General features: G+C 42.0%; 1 protein-coding gene across 19 annotated transcripts in view; it reads right to left on the bottom strand.

Annotated features, from left to right (window-relative positions):
* SYNE1 (spectrin repeat containing nuclear envelope protein 1) overlaps positions 1-21,517 on the bottom strand; it is a 463,289-nt gene that overhangs the window by 81,472 nt on the left and 360,300 nt on the right. For all 19 annotated transcript variants that reach the window (XM_084774487.1, XM_084774489.1, XM_084774503.1 and 16 more), the window contains 10 exons: positions 20,428-20,624; positions 19,335-19,467; positions 18,784-18,966; positions 16,836-16,985; positions 15,538-15,714; positions 14,141-14,296; positions 7,613-7,768; positions 4,838-5,008; positions 2,447-2,580; positions 1,925-2,129 (listed from right to left, as the gene is read on the bottom strand). In XM_084774487.1, the coding sequence (XP_084630613.1) occupies positions 1,925-2,129; positions 2,447-2,580; positions 4,838-5,008; positions 7,613-7,768; positions 14,141-14,296; positions 15,538-15,714; positions 16,836-16,985; positions 18,784-18,966; positions 19,335-19,467; positions 20,428-20,624 (1,662 nt within the window). The remainder of the gene's footprint in view (positions 1-1,924; positions 2,130-2,446; positions 2,581-4,837; positions 5,009-7,612; positions 7,769-14,140; positions 14,297-15,537; positions 15,715-16,835; positions 16,986-18,783; positions 18,967-19,334; positions 19,468-20,427; positions 20,625-21,517) is intronic.

A 21,517-nucleotide genomic window follows, 5' to 3' on the forward strand; every position in this document is an offset into this window, starting at 1 on the left:
ACAATATGCTAATTGTGAAGCATGTTTCATGTCCTCCTCGGTGTCACCAGAAGTTGGCAATGGGCCACATACTTAGGAAAGATTCCTGTGTGACCATTACATTAAATACCTTCACATTTAGAAAAGGAAGCAGGGACTGGCTGTACATTAAAAAATATGAATTATATGTGTTAACAATTTAACTATACATGTTATATCATACATACACATGCACATATGAGAGAGAGAGAGAGAGAGAGAGAGAGAGAGAGAGAGAGAGAGAGAGAGAGAGCTCTTCTGATAAGGTAGGGATACAGCTTAGTGTTGGAGTACTTACCTAGAGTATAGAAACTCCTATCCCTCATTCCAGGAAAAAAAAAAACCAGAATGCTTATAATACAAGCCATATAAGCTCATTGTATTCTCTTCAGAGAAATGCAAATAATGTACATAAATGTGGGAGAGAAAGAAAAACCCAAACCAAGGAAGAAGGAAAAGAGAGAAGTAAAGGAAGAGAAAGAAGGAAGAAAAGAGGGAAAAGGAACATGAGGGGTGGAGGGAGAGAGAGGGGAGAGAGAGAGAGACACAGAGACAGAGAGAGAGAAAGAGAGAGAGAGAGAGAGAGAGAGAGAGAGAGAGAGAGAGAGATATTAAAAAAGAAAAGAGAAGGGAAGAAAAGAAACCATGATACACCAGATGAGGCAGTAACTAGAGGGCTTAGGTATATTTTTCTTGCTCTTTTATGTATGCAAATGTATCAGACTGGAGATATGGTGCTATATTTTGCCCTTCCTACTTACTTGTACAGAGGCCTTGGCCTTAGTCTACCTGTGGTCACCCTACTGTAGCTACGACAGGGCTCGGGTGCCAGAGAGGTGGAGAGGGCCGAGATAGTTCAGGTGGACAGAGCTAAGAACCTTCTCCACCTCTGTTTCCATGGCATCTCCAGCCCGTGACTTGTAAAATCCAATTGTACGTGAGTCAATGGGGAGTCCCTGCTGATCACAAGGGACTGCCTACCCCTGCTGACTGTTGGGGCCCCACTTGGACAGGATGGAGAGTGCAGATCCTGCCAGGCCTGAGTAGTACTTCCTGTGAGAGATCAGCAAAGAGTACCTTTAACCTTGACATTGATGACAAAATGTGCCTCGGTTCAGGAGCCTTGAAAATGACAGATCTTGTGAGGATGAGCTATGTCAACAGAATCCAAGGTTATCTTTATTGGGCATAATTACTCTGTCACTTTAAACCCTTATTTAAACTGAAGGTACAAGCGTGTGTTTAAGTTGTTGCTTTATAACTTGGTGATTTTAATAAATCGATTTGGGAAAGCTTTTAAGAAGATCTTTGTAACAAAGATCATTAAAGACAAATAAGGGCTGATAGTAAGAGGCACGTAATGGATGGAATAAGAGGAGAGGCCTTTCTCAAAAGCCCTAAGTAGGTTACTGGCAGCTACGGTGGAAAAGAGAACCGTTTAAACACTATTAAAAAGTGTAGCAGCTAGCTGAGACAGACTTCTCTCTGCTGTTAAATTCCTGGATGAAGCTGTTGTCTAGATGCTCTGCAGCAGATAACAAATCTAAGTGGATGAGATCTTTTAACAGTGGCCTTTGCAAAGCACGGTTTCCGCTTGTGGTTACATCTGACGGTGACTATTTCAGTACAAATGGATAACCTACATTTTCTCCACGGATTATACCCCATTAGGGAAAAGTAGGGGAAACAACTCACTTTAAAAAAATAAAGTAATGGGAAAGAAACTCACAAATTTTAAACATGTGCTAGGAGGCTCTGTAAGACAAGCAGGCTCACCAGTAAATAGGGTGACGATTTGAGGGATAAATTGCCTCACAGATTCAGACAGCCCCGAAGCTTACACACTGAACCTATGTGACTAAAGAGCATCAGGGCATGCAAGTCCCAAACCATTTCCTGGGCGTACATCGCAATCCTGAATCCACGTGGTGACCTCATCGTCGGCGATGTCCTTGTTAGTGGCTGCCTTCAGCAGCGCACTGGTCCGCTCCTCTTGCTTCTGGACCGCGGAGGCACACTGCGTAGAGTAGTCCTTGTATCGCTGCCAGAGCTGAAGGAGGGCCTTGCTGGCGTGCAGCTGCTCAGCTATCTCTTCCAGTAAGTTACTCCACCTGCAGGCAACAGCGAAGACAGGGCCGATTACCACCTGCCACAGAACAGAACGCCTCATTTTCTATCCTTGATCCTGGGTCACGTGACTATGCATAGCCAAAAGCAATGACTCCCAAGGGGATGAAAACTATCTTTGGGACTGCAGCCGTCCTCATCCTTCCTAAATGTCCTCTGCCTGATTAGTTCTCATTCAATTTAATTTGTAAAATTACAAAACATTAGTAGAGTAGACTCTGGCTCTCCAACTGAAAAAAATGCTAGAGAGTTTTAATTATCCCGTGTTTACAGTAAGATGTAAAGTTAGCAGGTCCCATACCTCATGTTGACTTCCTGCAGAGTACTGGAGAGGGTTTCTGTCACGGGTGGGTGACACTCCTTCAGCAGCTGGTTGGTGATGGAGCTGAATTTCTGCAAGGCTTCTTCCTGCTTTTCTAGGTCATCATGAAGATTCTGCCCAAAGAAAGAGCGCCACAGATGACAAACAGGGACTAACTCCTAACGGGCAAGTTCAGATCAGTTTAGTAATAGGCACACATGTGTTACTCCACCGCTTTTAAAAAGATAGTCATGGTTTTTTTTTCTTATAATTCTCTTCTTGTGGATACAAGAAGGGGCGTGGCAGTTGAGCCATCCTCTGCACATACACAGCTTCTCCTTCAAAAGTTCATGAAGGATGTCCTTGTCTAGGAAGGAAGCTGTGGTCCAGGATCTGTCTGCCACACCGTGGCTCTTTTTACCCAGGCCAGGCCACTGTGTCATTAAACATCGAGAGTTGTTCTCCCAGTAGTTGATGAATGAGAAAGAAATTGGGGCTTTTCTGAGGACAGCCTCTAAGTTCTGTCTCATGCAAAGAATCCTCTAGATCTACCTTTTTTAACTCACAGAAAATAACTGTACATATCTCTAGGGCAATCAATGTTGGATAACTGCTCAAAACCATTTTATCTGTTTATATTGTAGGATGGTTAAATTAACTTAATACATTCGCACATACTTAATGACTTTTTTCTAGAGCAGCGGTTCTCAACCTTCCTAATGCTGTGACCCATTAACACAGTCCCTCATGTTGTGGTGACCCTCAACCAAACGATTATTTTTGTTACTACTTTTGTTACTACTTTATAACTTTCCCTTTTGCTACTGTTGCGAATTGTAATGTAAACATCTATGTTTTCCGCTGGCCATAGGTAACACCCATGAAAGAATCATTTGACCCACTAAGGGGTCATGACCCACAGGTTGAGAACCACTTGTCTGGAAGGATCAAACTCACAGAACTAAAATGGAATGGTAGGAGAGAGGTGGCTAATGAAAGGAGAGGTGCCCCTCCATGGAGACGAAGCTGAGTGGGAGACTTCGAATTCCTGGTTGGGTGTCTACGGTTAATAGCACTGCATAGACTGGTGAAGTCACTTAAAGCAGAGAGGACTTATTAGGTGAGCTCGCACTGGTGAGGGGATGGGAACAAAGATGGCTCCGTGGAGCAGCAAAATTCCAGCACTGGAGTGGCTGAGGCAGGGGGAAATCGTGTGTTCCAGGTTATGCTGAGCTACATGTTGAAACCCTGGCTCGTGTGTCTGCCTGATGGTTTCCTGGAAATAGTGCTCAAATGATTGCCTCAGTTCTCAGGAAAGGAAAAGCAGGCTATGAAAATATACTACATTTGTCATTATCTAATTGCTTGAAAGTCAAAATATTCAAGGAAAAGGCCCTTAAACCTTGCCTATCTTGAGGTATTAAATACAGAATATGGCTATTTTAAAAGTTCTCCAAATTTTAAAAAAAAGTGATTTTACATTTACTATGCCCAAGGTGAATTTTGATGGTTCTGCAACAAGTATTCAAGCTTTACAGAAATATTTACATATTGAATTCTTCCTCTTTCCCAAATCCATCCTTAAAAGGCGTCACCTTAGGAAAGTCCACCTTGGGGCTCAGCAACATGTGAATGCAGGTCAAGCCAAGGATGTGGGCTAGACGTAAGAAGGCACATGCTGGGCTCCTGTTGGCATCCCTAACCTAGAAGAGCCTGCTCTCCACAGCTTATTGTCTGCGTATTTTAGCCAAGAAGAAAGACCAGTGACAGTTCAGTGTGGCACAGTGTCTAGGTAAGCCAGGAGGTGAGGACAGAGACCGTGAAGCTGAGAGCAGTGACCTGAGAAGTGAGCTAGAGCTGGGCTTAAGACAAACACTGTCAAGTGTATTCTGATAAATAGAGCATTGAGAGAGATAGGAAAGCAAACAGTGACTGCTAGAAAGAGGGTGCTATGGCCATTGCCTTGGCCAACGGGATTCTTCTGATGAAACTGAAAACTCCGTTTTAAGTATTTACCACCTTGGCTATTTTCCTCTCTACTTTCTAGTCCTTGGATGATATTTGGAGAAGGAGGGTAAAGAAAGAAAAGCGAAGGCATAATTGATGATGATGGTGAGCCAAGGATGTAGCCAACCACTTCATAAAACATACATGTAAGTAATTTACATAGCAAGATGTTAAAAATGATTTATAGATCAGCTAATCCAGTGTTTGTTACCCAAAAGTAGGTTCAATTAAGTTAAACTTTTCTTTTAAAGCAAGAAAATTAATATTTTAAATAATTAAATGCTAAGAATGTAAGATAATACTTTAGAATGACATTTCCACTTGTTATTTTGTTTGTTTTCTTTAATAGAAAGTGATGTTAATATGGAATAAACTTTTTATTACCTGCAGATTGTCGACCTGAACTTGAACAGCTTCAGAGGAACCAGTCAGCTGACGGAATCGAGACAGAGAGTACCTGGCCTCCATCACACGACTGCTGATCTCATCAAAGGCCGCTTTGTGATTGTCCCACTGGTCAAGTACTGAAGTCAGCAACCCCTTTAATTGTCCAACCTTTTGGAAAGAAGAACGCCTGTCATGTCTCCATATGACCTAGTGTGATGCCACAGAAAAAGTGTATGCTCTGAAATACCTCATTGTGGGTTCAAGGCACTAAAACCAAATGGAAACAAAACAACTGGAGTTGCCAGGCTGCTGGGAGTTGACCAGTGTGGAGACTGGGACGTGAACCCAGGTCCGCTAAAGAAGAAGTAAGTATTCTTAACTGCTGAGCCACCTCTCCGGCCCCAGAGGACTAACTTTGAATTTCTGATAGTATATATTTCTTGAACCAAACAATGAGTGGGTTTCATACCGACATCTGTGTTCAAGTCCTACTGTACCTTGACCATTCTGACTCCCTACCATCCTCCCTGCACACACCTTCTCCTAGCCCCTTCTAATGACAGCTCACACATATGTGATCTGACACGTAGGTTTCACATAAAAAACCAAACAGAAGATGTGATCTTTGTTTGAGTCTGGCTTAATTTTTTTAAAACATAGTTACTTCCAGTTTCACCCACTTTTCTGCAAATGACACAATTTCATTCCTCCTTAGGAATGACGAGAGCTCAGTAAGCACGTGATACATTCTTTATCCATTTACCTCCTGACACACACCTAGGCTGAACCCATGACTTAGCTGTTGTGAATGTGCGGCAATAAACATGGATGCGCATGTGTGTCCGCAGCATGTTGGCTGGGATTCCAAAGACAACACTCCTGCGCACGCTCCTTCTCTGCATTTACTGGTGGCAAAGACCATTTTGCTTTGGCCTACAACACTTAAGAGCATACCAACCTTGGACTTCTGCATGTCCCTGCTAGCCCTACACAGTCGGTGGATGATTAAGGGACAATCTCATGGGAATTAATTTGCATCTGCTCTCTCTGCTTTTTTCTCAACATAAAGGGGAAATGTTGAAGTCAATTGGGATACTATCTGATGGGCCATAGGACAAAGAAAGGGCCGCCTCAGATGTAAGGTCCAGGCCACAGGTGCAGGCCGGTGCAGGGCTGTTCTGAAGAGTCATAAAGTAGACTTGACGATGAGAGAAGGTGATCAGCGAGAGGTTTTGTGTCGTCTGCTTCTTCTCTGCATTATTATTTGTTTTTCACAGGGCAATATTCCAATGAGAGAAATGCTTAACTGATGACAATATGGTAAGTTGTTCCCAGGCCTTTATGGTGATTTATAGAAATGCATAAAATAAAATAGATTTAAAGCCATGTCAAAGATAATATGGAGCTAAAGTGGAAAGCTAGTCTGGAGGAAAGCCCATGAGTGGTAGGAGTTGTCTAACATTTCAGGCCAGGCACATTTCTGTACCTTGACAGTATTCACTCCCCACAAGCCCTGTTCATCTCCTCACTCCATGTCCCTTTTCTTTTCCAAAATAGTCCCCTTTCTGTTTGCATGATATATGTGTGAATGTGTGTGTGCGCGTGCGTGCATGCATGTGCACAAGTGTGTGAGCATATGAGTGTGACTGCATGTGTGCATGTGTAGAGGCATGCATGTATGTGTGTGTATACATGTATACATAAACATGTGTGTGTGTGTGTGTGTGTGTGTGTGTGTGTGTGTGTGTGTGTGTGTGTGCTTGCTCCTCAGCTCCAGTTTGTAAGGTATGGATAACTAACTGTAAGCACTCAGATGTGTTGGGGATCAATGTGACATAGAGCATCATAGTACGCACTGTAGCACTTACTGCTCTTATTGGAAGATTCAAAGGTTCAGCACGCTATTAAGTGCGTTAGAGCTTTTGAGTCTGTAGAGCTTACATTCCCATGCAAGGGAAAGCTACAGTATGCCAGGAAAATGGAACAGATGATCCAAAGTATGGTTAAAGCAAAAAGACCTTGCAAGGAAATAGTAGGAGACAGGATCAGAGATACAGTGGGAAGTGGGGTCAGCACCCAGCTCTGGTTTCATTCTCTGTGAGACCGGAAGCTATTGCTGGATTTTGAACATGGTGACATTGAGATATGACTTCATTCTAGATGGCTCTTCTGAGCTGGAGATTGCTTCAGAGACTGTGGAAATAATCCCTGCAAGAGGTGGCAGGGGCATAATAAATCAGGGTGCTAGCTGCAGGGGTGGGTTGGACTGAATCTCTTATGAGAGCATATCTGCCAACATCTTTTGATGGAGTAGGTATGAGTATGAGAGAAAGAAGTGAGGTGTGGCTTCAAAAGCTTCTGGCACAAGCAATCAGCATGACAGAGTTGCCACTAACTGAGGTGGTACCAAGGGGAGGTTTGTGTGTGTGGGAAACTGTGACTTACTTTAGGCATAGGAGTTTGAAATGTCTCTTGGTCTTACAAGAAGATCTCTCTACTAATTTCAGGTCTCTCTTTCTGTCTCTATTTAGGATTCTTGGAAAGACCAAGGATGCAGACAGTCTCACTGGAGAATGACCTGTGCCTAAGCAGTGTCTATGACTATGAGGATGGATGCAATTGAGAGAGCGATGCATTAAAAGACGTTGATGAAAGAGTCAACAATACCAAGAGGCGATGCGGGGATCTGATAATTGCTTACTCAGTTGCTTTCAGCGAACACCAGCCCTGGGTTTCCCAGGAGTGGGAACTGGGTCTTGGGAGCAAGCTTACCTGGTGGTCTAAAGTAGCCCAGGTCTGGCTGAGTTCCTGCAGTGAGCACATGACACTGCGAGAGGCCTCCTCCTTCTTGTTCTGAATCAATGCAAGTCCATTCTGCTCAATTTTCTCTACTTCCTTTCCTTTTGCTTTAATCAAATCTTCCAGTTCCTGAAAGATTAAAAAAAATATATAGTTATTTTAAATTGTTCTATTATGGAACTCTGGGGTGCACTGAAATTGAGTCATTACAGTTTCATGCTCGAAAACCCTGCTACTAATCCAAAAAGACGACCATTCTCAAACGAGGGTCTGAACAGTGAGACTTCTTTCTATACTTAAATGTTAAAAAGTAAAGAGCCTTTTTTACCCATAGTAAATTTAGCATAACCTGAAAAATATAAAATCTGATTATCCAGCTGATAAAGAAATATCACTATATGTATTTTTCAAAAAGTTCTAAGGAAAGAAATACATATCCAAAATTGTAATGGCATTATATTCTTAGACCCAAACATGCCGATGGGCTAAAAGTCACCTGGCTTAGCCTGTGACAGGATGGCACCTGAGATTCAGGCATAGTTTTGCTGCTCTTTGGCAGTGCCACTCTGGGAAAGTGAGGAACTTCTAGTGAGTCTCAATTTCTTCAAATAGGGGAGACTAAAGTGATAAAGATATCTTATTATCTTCTCTTTGTCCAATACCCCGATTCTATGTGATTTGGAAAGGCTTCTTTGTGTCTTAAATCCTCATTTTCTTTGGAAGGTCCCTTTGTAACTGCTAGAATAAAACGTTCAAAAAAGAAAATCAAAATGAGAAAAGCTTCAAAGACCATCCTCAAACCACACATTATCAGGCGCTAGGGTGATGGCTCCATGCTTAAGGGCACTGGCTGCTCTTCCAGAGGACCTGGGTTCACTTCCCAGCACCCACAGCGCTGTTCACAACCATGTGTACCTCCACATCTGATGCCTTCCTCTAACCTTTGATAACAGCGCCAGGCACGCATGGTATACAGATAAGCACACGAGCAAAACACACATGTTAAAATGGTCGTTTATATAAAAGCAAAAGCCATGCATGACAACCCCGCCCAACTATGCAAATGCCACTGAGGCCCAGTTAAACAACCTGAGATTGCTGTTAATATCACTATAGATGGGGAACCAAGATATCAAGCCATTCAGCCAATCTGGGTCACAAAGCGATGGAGGGCTGGCTGCAGTGGAAAGTGACACTTCTTACAGAGGGCCTTGGGGAGCCCACGAGGGGTGAGGTCTGGGGAAGGGTGTGAATCTCATGTTGGGGTAACTACACATTAAGATGTGGTCACACCCTCACATTCTGAAGTGCATACCAGGAATTAAAGTAGAATCCGAAGACCCTTTGGCTTAGAAGGGAGGACATTTCAAAATACTTTAAGTTCAGATAAAATTAACTATGTAAGAAAAATATTTATCCTGTGACTCCTCTCAACCCATTCACATTTTATTTATTTTGTGTGGGTGTGTCCTTGCATGTGGGCGTATGCCTTGAGAAGCCTGGGGTCAGTCTTGGATGTCTTGCCCAGCCCCTTTAACTCATCTTCTGACTCACAGATTGCTTACCCTGACTACCCAGCAAATCCCAGGGAGCCTCCTGTCTCTGCCTCTGCAGTGCTGGGAGTCCAGACACCATCACAGCCAACTTTTATGTGGATGCTGGGAATTCAAACCCAGGTCCTTAATGCTTGCACAACGAACTATTTACCAGCCTGATGATTCACAGAAGGATAAGAAATGCTGTAGTTGAATAACTGTTGAAATGTTTCTGAGTGGTCCCCACTAAATTAAGCACAAATATTGTACTTCTTTTGAAGTTATTATTTCCTCAATTTGATTCTGCTGTGACTCACCATGTAGCTACAACTAACCTTTATCTTTCTGATCCTCCGGCCTTTACTCTGGAATTATAGATGCGCACCACCACTTCCATTGTTTGAGATGCTGGGAATCAAAGCCAGGGCTTTGTGTGCTAAGAAAGCAGTCCTGCACCGCTGAGCTCCAGTCCCAGCCCTCAGACACTTCATCTCTCACTATTTCATTTATAAAATAGGGCCAATAATATATCTTTTGCTTGTCCCAAAGGACCAAAGTTAAAATAAATATATATAAAATATTCTTCTGGCAAAACTAGCCATATTGTATTCAGTTACTTGGTAATCTGCCATGCTATCCAGAAAATTTATTTTTCCCTCCTGAATTATCATGGAGCTAATTTTGTCATAATGCACTAATCAGAAATTCATTTAATTATTAGCATAAGGAAATGATTTTTGTTTTTATGTCATTCTCTCATTGCTACTACTCTTTGTCAATATTATGACAGCTTTGATAATCACTGAAAAAATATAACAACATAATTAACTTCACATTTTAAAAGATTTCTGTATTTTTCCTAAGTAATAAATAATCATGCATGATCATCTCAATTCATATTTAATACAGAGTACATAATTATATTTATGAATATTTTGGTATATAATAGAGACCCACATTTATCCTTCCTCTAAGATGCTAAAATTTAGTCGTTAGAACTAAATATATCCTCATTAACCCCCAATGGTAAATCTTCACAGAGAGCAATACTAAATGGATCACCCAGGTATAATGCATTTCAGCGGGGCTGCCTGCAGCTGGGCACATGTACCCGTAACAGTGAAACCCAGGAGTGAAGTAAGATTGAAATATATTTCAGTGCAAGATAAAGGTGTGCATGCCTTTCCTTTCAAGAATAATTTTTTAAAGTGTTTTGGTTCTGATGAAGGGAGGCAAAGGCCAATCCTAATATTTCTGTAATAATAAATTATGCTCAACTTGGATTGATTCACAAATATCAGTTTTTATGTTGCATTCAATCAATAAATCACCTCTAAAAGAGACTGGAAAAATATTCAAGCTGTTTAAAACAAAACAAAGCCTGAATCCAGCCACTGGCTTGAATTTCATGCTGTGGGCCAAAGAAACAATTTCTCCAAAGTGACAATAAATTTTATCAAAGTTTGTAGAATTGCCAATTAGGACCTGCCACTTAGGCTATTGTGATTTACATATGATGTCCCAAAATAACTGTGTGGGCTCCTCCCTGGTTTTTCAGTCTTGAAGGAAACGGCTTTTCATTTGAACCGTGAATTGGCACCAGCATGGAGTTCCTTAAGCCACAGTGTCAGTTGTGTCTCTGACACTGCCTAAAGTGACCCGCTGGGAGCCTAATATATACAGATATGTGTGTGTATATATACACACAGAAACTAAAGAGACAAAACCATTACAGAGAGGGGGAAAAAACTCATGAGAAAAAGAAACTGGGCCTGGAGAGATGGCTCAGGGATTAAGAATGAGTCCTGCTGTTTCAGAGGACTGGCGCTCAGGACCCTGCGCTCAGATGAGGCAGCTCACAAGACCCTGTGACTCCAGGTCCAGGGGATGCAGTGTGCCCCTTTCAACCTCTGAGACATGCATGCATGCACTCGAGGTAAATAAAACAAATCTTTGTGATTTTTTCTTTTCTTTCTTTCTTTCTTTCTTTCTTTCTTTCTTTCTTTTTTTTTTTGAGACAGGGTTTCTCTGTCTGTGAAGCCTTGGCTGTCCTGGACTCTCTTTGTAAACCAGGCTGGCCTGAAACTCACAGAGATCTGCCTGCCTCTGCCTCCCGAGTGCTGGGATTAAAGGCAGGTGCCACCACGCCCAATTAGACAAATCTTTCTTTGAAGGAAGAGAAAACAAGAGAAGAAAGGAAGAACAAAAGAAGGGACAATACGACATGGATCAAAGATCAAATTCAAACTCCACGGATGATGCTGACAAGGAACCTTTCAGTAGTGCAGTGACCCTGACCAACTGTGAGACCCGGAAGCACTCGCCCTGCTGACATTAACATTTAGGGGATGCCTCTTGAAATTAATGTAAATATTTTAACTTGAAAACTCAGCAAAACTATCACTTTTCAACTTTAAACATGAATTTTTGAAATGCTGGCTGATTTTTAAAAAGATTTTAGAATTTATGGCCTAAATTGGACATATCTCTGGCCTCCCAGAAGATGCAAACTCTACTGAGAGCGGTTACTAGGCATGTTTGGTCTTCAATCTTTATTATACATCCATCTTCATTCTAAAAAATAATATTTAAGAGTGTTTCTCACTAGACATAGTGGGTACACTTATGTAACCTAAGTATTTGAGAGGCAGAGACAAGAAGGTCAGGAGTTCAAGGCCAGCTTTCGCGACATATTGAGTTTGGAGGGCATCTTGGACTCTATGAGACTCTTTAAAAATTAAACAACTAATAATTTCAGACAGCTTCAAACCTGAAACTATTCTCGGACCATATAGCCTTCCTCTTCTTAACTCTAAGGCTTGTGTAAGGGCTTAAGGATATAGGTCCTCACTGCATGTGTTCCAAACAGAAATCAGGCTGCTTAGAGAGAAGTTATAACTGATGGGCAAGTGAGATGTGAAGGAAGGAGCTTCCTGTAGGGAAACATCTCACGGGAGCCTTGTTCTTATGAGACACCACGGAAGAAGGTCGTAGCTCACGCTCATAGACAAAGGTGTGTGCAAATTCCTTCCAAAGAACAGAGCTAGTCAACCACTCAACACAAGTGAATGCTTCATTTTTGTTTTATCTAATAGTATTTACTTATTATTCTGAGAGTCTTATGTAGCCCAGGCTGGCCTTGATATCACTATGTAGCCAAGGATGACCCTGAACTTATGATCCTCCTATTCTGTTTCCTACATTCTGAGATGACAGGCATGCACTGCTGCAGCTGGCTTGAGAGTTCTGAGGTTCAAAGGCAGGGCATGGTGTTTGAGTCACCGTTTAAGAATAGTCTTAGCTGTCAACATGGTTCCTTTGAGCACCAAGGGATCCCCGAGGAAATACTGAAATAATATGCATTGGCAAATATCTGGAACCTGCCTCGGCCCTGGATCTTCATCACTACTGCGATGAGCAGCATGCATGAGCTTCTGGCTGTGACACAGCAGGAAGAAACAATGTCACCTATGAAATTCTTACCCTTGGGTATAGCAAGATTCAAACTATGACTCTGTGGTAAGAGCAGGTTAAGGGACATTTTAAGGAAGTGGCCAGGCCAAGGCATGGCTTAGTTAACCACATCAAAACATACTTAAGACACTAAAGAACTCTTACAGGCACATGCAACTGGCAGACACTGCAACCCTATTGAATAATGATGCATTTTAAAGATAACTAAGGGGAATTCAGGTAGATTTCTACGAGTTCAAGGCCAGCCTACTTGCAAGGTCCAGGCTACTTTGGGACTACACAGTGAGTCCTTGTCTGAAAAATATATAAATAAAAAGATACCTGAAGCCAGGTATGGTGATGCACACTTGTAATCCCAGCACTCGGGAGGCAGAGGCTGGCAGATCGCTGTGAGTTCAAGGTCAGCCTGGTCTACAAAGTGAGTGCAGGACAGCCAAGGCTACACAGAGAAACCCTGTCTTGAAAAACCAAAATAAATAAATAAATAAATAAATATAAAATAAGAGAGAGAGAGAGAGACAGAGACAGAGAGAGAGAGAGAATATGATTATGGATTAGGCATAAACATAACATAAGGGAATTGTTAATTTTTGAGGTATATTATGGTGACTCAGATATTACATGAATTGTATATAGAAGTAAAATGATATTTACTGATGTATTACATGTGCACATTGGTTTGTGATAAATTTGCACATATGTGTGCATGTCTGTGTGGCTGCACATGCACAAGTATGTGTGCATGCATGTGAAACCTAGAGAAGTTAATATCCTGTGTCGTGCTTGACTTTCCTCCATCTTATACATCCAGGCAGGTCCCTCACTTGAATCCAGAGATTGCTGGTTCAGTTATTCTGGCTAAGCCAGTTGCTCTGAGGACCCCTGACTCCATCTCCTGAGTGCGAGCATTACAGATGGGCCATCACACCAAACCTAAACTTACATGGATTCTGAGAAACCCAACCAGATCCTAACACTTGCATGGCAAGCACTTTACTTTGAGCTGTGTCCTTAGCCCCTGTATTGACATCTTTAAGGGAAAAAATTGGGGCAAAATGTACAAATATATGTAAAATATTGATAAATATTGAGTCTGATGATTAGAGTATGGGACTTAAGCATCCCTATTACATGTGTCTATTTGATCCTTTCTATAAACTCAAATTTTTAAAGACAGGTGATGAAGCCTGGAAGAGAAAAAACAAAAACAAAAACAAAAAACCAAACAAGGCATGATGGTACCTAACCATAATACTAGTGCAAATAAGACTGAGGCTGGAGGGTGCCGGGCTTAAAATCAGCACTGGCTATGTGTAAGACTCTGCCTCCAAATCAAACAAGTTAGAACAAACAAACAACTGCCAGATGGGCTTGTGTAATGGAAGACATGTATCAGCAGGTGCAATTATTCAAAGAAAAAAGAAAAAGAGTTAGTTCATAAAGCACAGGCCTGAAGGCGTGAGACAGCTCCTGTGGTCAGCCAGACGTTTACCTGACAGTCTTTCAGTGCATTCTGAACAGATGTCTGATCGCCAATTTGCTGCTGCTCTTTCAGCTTCTTCTCCTGGGTTTCAAACCAAGCTCTCAGCGTCTGCACACCACTTTCATAGTCTGACCACGACTCCAGCAAGCCCTCCAACATCTGGATCTAAATGAGCAAAGAGACGTAAAGTTCAACAATTTTGGTTTTTTTTCTTTTGTTTTTTGTTTTTGTTTTATTTTATTTTATTAGTTGATTCATATTACATCTCAATGGTTATCCCCTCCCTTGTACCTGCCCATTCCTCCCTCCCTCCCATTTTCCCCTTACTCCTCTCCCTATGACTGTGACTGAGGGGGATTTCCTCCCCCTGTATATGTTCATAGGGTATCAAGTCTCTTCTTGGTAGCCTGCTATCCTTCCTCTGAGTACCACCAGGTCTCCCCATTCAGGGAACGTGGTCAAATATGAGGCACCAGAGTACGTGTAAATCTGGAAAAACTCTGACACAAAACATCCAAGAAATCAAGGACACCATGAAATGAAGAAATCTGAGGATAATAGGCATTGAAGAAAGAGAAGATATCAGACTCCAAGGCCCAGAAATTATTCTCAACAAAATTATAGAAGAAAATTTCCCCAATCTAAAGAAAGAGATGCCTATAAACATACAAGAGGCCTACGGAACACCAAATAGAATAGACCAGAAAAGAAAAACTTCTCGTCACATAATAATCAAAACAAAAAACATACAGAATAAAGAAAAAATATTAAAAGCTGCAAGGGAAAAGGGCCAAATAACATTTAATGGCAAACCTATCAGAATTACACCTGACTTCTCAGCAGAGACCATAAAAGCCAGAAGGGCCTGGACAGAGATCCTGCAAACAATTTTGTTTTAAAGCCAAATCATTGGCACAAAAATTTCTTAGGTAGTGGGGGCAAATTCTTGGGAAGCCCTCGGGGTATGAGAAGGACAATGCTAAAAGGGCATCACACGCTTGCATGGAAACGGCCTTACAAAACCCCACACGGCAAACTTAAAAATGTGAGGTGAAATTCCTAAGATACAGTCTATTGCATATATAGATTAAGAAAATGAAATTTACCAAGCATCAATCAATGGCTGTTATGGGTAAAGAAGAAAGAACTATAGTCATCTCGAAGTAAAGAGAAGAGAAATAAAGAGGCGTCTAAAAAAAAAATCAGACACATGAAATGTACAGAGAAGGGAGGCTATGTAAAAGAAAAAATAAAGGGGACTAAAGATGCCCAGAGCTAGGTCCCCTTCGGGGTGCTGTGGGAGGCTCTCTTGTGTTTCATCTAGCCACACCGCCAGTGAAATGGCTTCCTGGCAGCCTTAGCCTACTCTCGGGGTCTGCATCAGAAGTCCAGGCCACCTCGCTCACCTTCTCACCCACTCGGCCTTGCAAGAGCTGCCAACTTTTATTCATTGCTCCAAGCTGCTCAGCAAAATCCGTCTTATCGCTGCGCTTGCTCTCCACATCCTGACTGCTGATCTGCAGCACGGACTGGTTCACAAAGTCTGCCGTTAGCTGCTTGCAGTTGAGGTCTATCTTGAAACCCTAAAAGAGAGGTGGGAGAATCAGGTAGCAGGCTCCTGTGGGTACAGTCTTAGCGCATTCCCAGGGGTTGGAAAGCCCTGTTAGCACTCCCATGACTCCATCCAAATAATACAATCTATGTTTCTTTTCACTATCCGCCATGTTCGGGACTTGAATATGCATTCATATATGTTTATAAAGTTACACAAATACAAATAGCATGTGCATGATATGTAGAAATGGATGAATTGGTTATTTTCCAGGGTGTTATAGTTTGAGTGGGTAGTGACCTTCATAGGTCCATGTGCTTGGGCACTTGGTCCCCAGCTCGGGATGCTCTCTGAGAAGGTTATGGGACCTTAGGAAAGTGACACCTCACTGGAGGACCTAGAGAGTGTACAGCACCATGGGCAGCTTTGAGGCTATATAGCTGGCCCCACTTCCTGCTCGCTATCTCTCTGTTTCCTGTGTGCAGATGAAATGTGATTGGCCAGCCTCATGTTCCTGTTGCCAGGCAGTTCCCTCCGTTACAAACTGTAGCCCCACTGGAACTGTTAGCCAGAATAAGCCCTTTCTTTCCTAAGTTGCCGTAGTCAGGGTATTTAACCACAGGAAGATAAAAATAACTAATAATAAGTATCTATACCTCCATGCTCTTGCTTTTAAATGTCTCTTTACTGTGTGTAGGATATACACATTCTAATCCCTGCTTTGAGTTTTTGAGATCCTTCAAATCAAAGTCTAAATGTAGCTGGGCAGTGGTGGTGCATGTCTTCGGTACCAGCACTTGGAAGCCAGAGGCAGGTAGATCTCTATGAGTCCGAGGCCAGCCTGGTCTACAGAGCAAGCAAGTTCCAGGAGGACAGCCAGAGCTATACAGAGAAACTCCATCTCAAGAAACCAAAAAGTCTAAATGTGTAACTATAAAAACTTCAAAGTGAGCCAGGCATGGTGGTGCACGCCTTTAATCCCTGTACCCAGGAGGCAGAGGCAGGTAGATCTCTGTGAGTTCAAGGACAGCCTGTTCTATAAAGTTGAGTCTAGGACAGCGAGAGAAATCCCATCTCAAAATACCTAAAACAAAACAAAAACAAAAACAAAAACAAAAAACAACAACAAAAAACTCTCAGCGTGCCAGCTACCTTATATTTCTGAAGGTATTCATGGATTGCCTGGTAACCTATTGCATTTTTTATGTCCTCTTCATCCTTTAGGATGACACTTTCCATGAGTGAAATCCAACTCATGACCTCAGAAATGGCGTGGCGGGAAGGCAGCTTGTCCATCTGGAGCTGTGAAAGGAGAGACAAAGTGAGTCCCAAATACTAAAATTCAGACCCAACTTCTGTTAACACAGCAGTTCTCAGCCTTCCTAACGGTGTGGCTCTTTAATACAGTGCCTCATGTTGAGGTGACCCCCAACCATAAAGCTATTTCTTCTTGCTACTTCATAACATAATGTTACTACTGTTATGAATTGTAATGTAAATATCTGTGTTTTCCCATGGTCTTAGGAGACCCCTGTGGAAGAGTTGTTTGACCCCACCAAAGGAGTTGCCAGCCACAGTAAGAATGGCTGTGCAGATTTCTACTAAGATACCAAGAGAAATAATAGCCCTTGTAGTTTCAGATGTCTGAAGCTTGAAACATCAGGCAAACACAGGAACATTAGTCACCTAACACTCACTCAATATCTAATACCATAAACATTACATAAATATTAACTAATTAATCAAAACACAAGGAAGAAAGCATATTCTTACTTTAAAGCTAGTTTTATGGGTTAAAAAAAAACCTAACTACAAAACGTTCAACAGATGTATTTTATTAATTATCTTGTAAAATCTCTGTGTACTGTGACTCAGGAATGCTAAAAGAGAAAAGCAAAACACCACCCTGCAGGCTATCAGTTCCTCTGTTCTCCAGCACTCTAATGTGTATTCCTTTTTTTTTTTTCCTTTTTAAAAAATTTATTTTATTTTACTAATGTGTATTCCTAAGAGCCAATGAGCTTTAAGATACACTTACTCCATATGTCAAACAAGTATGCATATCATGATTACAGTGACTTGCAAAAACAAAAGCAGTTATTTAAATATGTACAAATCTAAATTGCCTAGTATGTGGCGGGTCACGCCTATAACCCTAGCCCTTTCAAAGGCTGAGGCAGGAGGAACACCACAAACTGAAGACCACCAGAGACTACAAAGCTTGTCTCCAAATACATATAATATTAAATATATATGATCTAGTTTTATATGGTGCTGAAAAGAAAGAAAGGATTACTCCTCTTTTTCTAGGAGTATATTGGAGAAAAGCGGCATGTGCATTAAGAACAGCTATCATACCTGATCTACAGTGATGAATGTTAAAGAGATTAGCAAAAAGATTAAAATGTTCTAGGGTTCCAGGAAGATTACAAGTATTACCAACCAGAATATAGTCATGAGCTAAGGAGCCTGTGCCGATCTCTGAGTTGTGATAAGTACATTCTGATACTCGAACTACGACAAAACGGACCAAGGACCAATTTATCACAATGTATTGTAAATGATGCATGACTGTTCTTATAGTGAGTAAAATCTAATTTCCTTCTTGAATGCCAAGATGGCAGATCTTTTAGGTATGTGGTAGGCCTTCACAATTTTACGAGGTGCCTACATTTCCCCATGAAATGTCAATTTAAACAAGGTCAAAGTTTTCAAGTCAAGTTTCCAACACATACACAGAGAGAGAGAGACAGAGAGACAGAGAGACAGAGGAAGCACACTTTAGCAAACTTTGGCAAGAAATGTCATTTGGTGTGGGATCTATTGAATGGTTCGGGATTTTGTTGTTTGTTATGTTGGTGGTGGTGGTGGTTGTTGTTTTTATCTTTTTGAGACAGGGTTTCTCTGTGTAGCCTTGTTTGGTCTGGACTCTCTTTGTAGACCAGGCTGGCCTCGAACTCACAGCAATCCGCCTGCTTCTGCCTCTCATTTTAATTCATGGTGCAACAGCAAAGAGAGAAACAAGCTCCTGGTTCACTCTCATTTGCATGTATAGGGTGGAAATCAACTACTACCAAATGAACCAGCCTTATCTGGGTACCTGATGCAGCTTCTCCTGCACCACAGGAATGCTGGTCAGTAGGTCAGTCCACTGGCTGTCCATGCAGGACAGCTCAGCACGCAGGGTGGCTGTGTCCACTTTCTTTAACCGAAGAAGCTGATTTCCTGTGCTGGTGACTGATGACTTCAGGGAAGATTTGGCATCTACTTCTTTAGAGAACTCCTTTAAAGAAATAAAAAGTCACCATGTTCAGTTTAGCATAGAGTAGCTGAGCTTTTCATCGAGAGCCCAGACAGTTTCTTCCACCTACCGAGGGCCCTGTCTGTCATGTGGAGCTCTTTGGAGACCCTCGAAGGCAGCACACTTTTACCTTGGAAAGAAGCTAGCCCATCACCTGAAAACTAACTTTAAGGCAGCCTGGAGCCCCGCTCATTTGCATAAGCACCAGACCCACAAAGCCAACCTGAGAACCATCTATGGCAGGTTCCCTTCTTTTCTGTGTCTGTTGACAGCTGGACATCTTTACTCTGATCCAGGGATCTGGCCTGAGGAGCAAAATGAGATCAAATGCCTCAGATTCTCAGACTTACCAGGAAAGCGTTGAGATGATCCCGGACCATTTCCAGTTCTTGAGGGACCGTCACAGACTGCTGAGTCCAGAATGCCAGCCTGTCCCTGGCAGACTGTAGCCAGTGAACCAGCTCTGCAGACTCACTTTGATACCTTCAAACATATTTTTAAAAACATCTATTAATGAGACATCGATCTCTACTGCTGGTCATCAGTTAAAGCAAGAGTCCGGAAGGACTTGGACGAAAGTGTACAAGGTTGGTGCTCTGACACTCTTTTCTTCTGGTATTTATATCTTAAGTCTAGCAGCCCGTTGCTAAGCTGGAAATAAGAACTCTTCCTGTCTCTTTGCATAGATGTCGTTGGGGAACACTGGCTCATAGTTATGAAAAGCTGTTTGAAGTAAAGGTGACTAAGAAGCAATGCTTTGCTCAATAAAGTCCAAAGAATGGCCTCCCTTGAATGTTTCCTGCTAGTGTTTCTGTGTAAAATATTCCCCTGGGCATATGTGTTGAAGGCTTAGTCCCCTTCTAGAAGAAATACGGTGGAGACTTGCACAGAGCTATCCTTGAAAGGCCCCCTTGCACACATGCACGCGCGCGCGCGCGCACACACACACACACCCCACTTACTTCCTGGCAGCTATAAAGTGAGCTGTCTCTTCTACCATCTCTTCCTGACACTATTCTGCTCCGGGACCCAAAACAATAGCTCAGGCTGACCTTGGCCTGAAACCTCTGAAATGTGAACCAAGATAAACATTCCTTCTGATAAACTGTTTTTCTCAGCTGTCAGTCACAGCAGAGAAACCCTAACAACGCATTTCCCATGGCCCTTGAGCAGGAATCTCTTACTCAGCATTTTCCCTGTCTCCAAGGCTTTGCAGCCACTAGACAAGAAGGAATGGGAGAGCACAGGTCAGGCGCGCCTGGCGCTGTCCTCCCTGCCAGCTTTAACACGGGTCCCATCGGGAGCGCTCGGGTTGTCTTTGTTTCCCACACTAGGCCATTTTCTAACCTAACTGTGCAAATCTTTTCCAAGCCCAGCATCTCCTAGTCTTGCTAATCCACCACAGAACTTATGAAAACCCAGGCCAAATACTCATCCTGGTACCTGGTCCAGTGTTTCAGTATGGTCTCCAGTCTGTGCAGTTCCTTGGACACGCGGTTGGTGTTGCTGAGCCAGCGCTCTCCCAGCTGATTTAGCTGACTTTCCAGATCTGAGCAGCTGACGGACATCAGAAGTCGCTTTCCATCATCCAGGACTTGATACAGTTTGGGCTGGTACTCGTTAAGGCTGGATTTTAAATGCTAAAAAGGTCAAGGATGTAGGCTTAAGAGTTTGGCTCCGTGCAGCTTTTGCACCGTGAGCATTATCAGTCCCCTGATATTTATTACATTTCTACTACCTGCTACCAAACAAAAGTTAGCCTCACTCTGCAGCTCTGGAAACTTGAAAGTGTATTTATCAAAATATAGATGTTCTCTTTTTAGCTTGGTAGAAACTTTGGGTGTGTACCAGCTCTTGAGCTAAATCATCTCTAAGGTGGTAACACCAAACTGAACTACAAAAGAATGCTTGGTGAACATACTATGAAAGGTTTCAAAACGGGATCACTTATTACAAAAATATTGTCTATTTGTTATTTATTATAATCTATTATCTATCCTCCATTATCTTTTATCTATCTGTATACCTATTTATCTGTCATCTTTATCAATATATCATCTATGGCTACCTATCATCTATCATCTCTATCATTTATCTATACCTATCTCTATCTCTCGATCTGTCTATCTGTCTGTCTGTCTATCTATCTATCTATCTCTCTATCTATCTCTCTATCTCTCTATCTCTGTCTCTATCTGTCTGTCTGTCTGTCTATCTATCTGTCTATCTATCTATTTATCTATCTGTCTGTCTATCTTCTATATCTTTATCATCTATCATTATCTATCATCTATAACTATCTCTATCATCTATCTATTTATTAATCTTTTATTTTAATCATCTAGCTATCATCTGTCTGTCTGTCTGCCATCTATTTTGCAGAGATGAAAATCTAGCTCATGGCACATTGCTTGTCAAGAAGGCCTCTACCACTACTACTGAGCTATACAGTATAGACCAAGAAAGACTATTTTAAAAAAAAAAGAAATTCTAATTAAACCCAGTGGGTAATACCCCCTCCACACACACACAA

Source organism: Acomys minous (assembly GCF_964271855.1).
Source record: "Acomys minous genome assembly, chromosome: 3".
NCBI lineage: Eukaryota > Metazoa > Chordata > Mammalia > Rodentia > Muridae > Acomys > Acomys minous.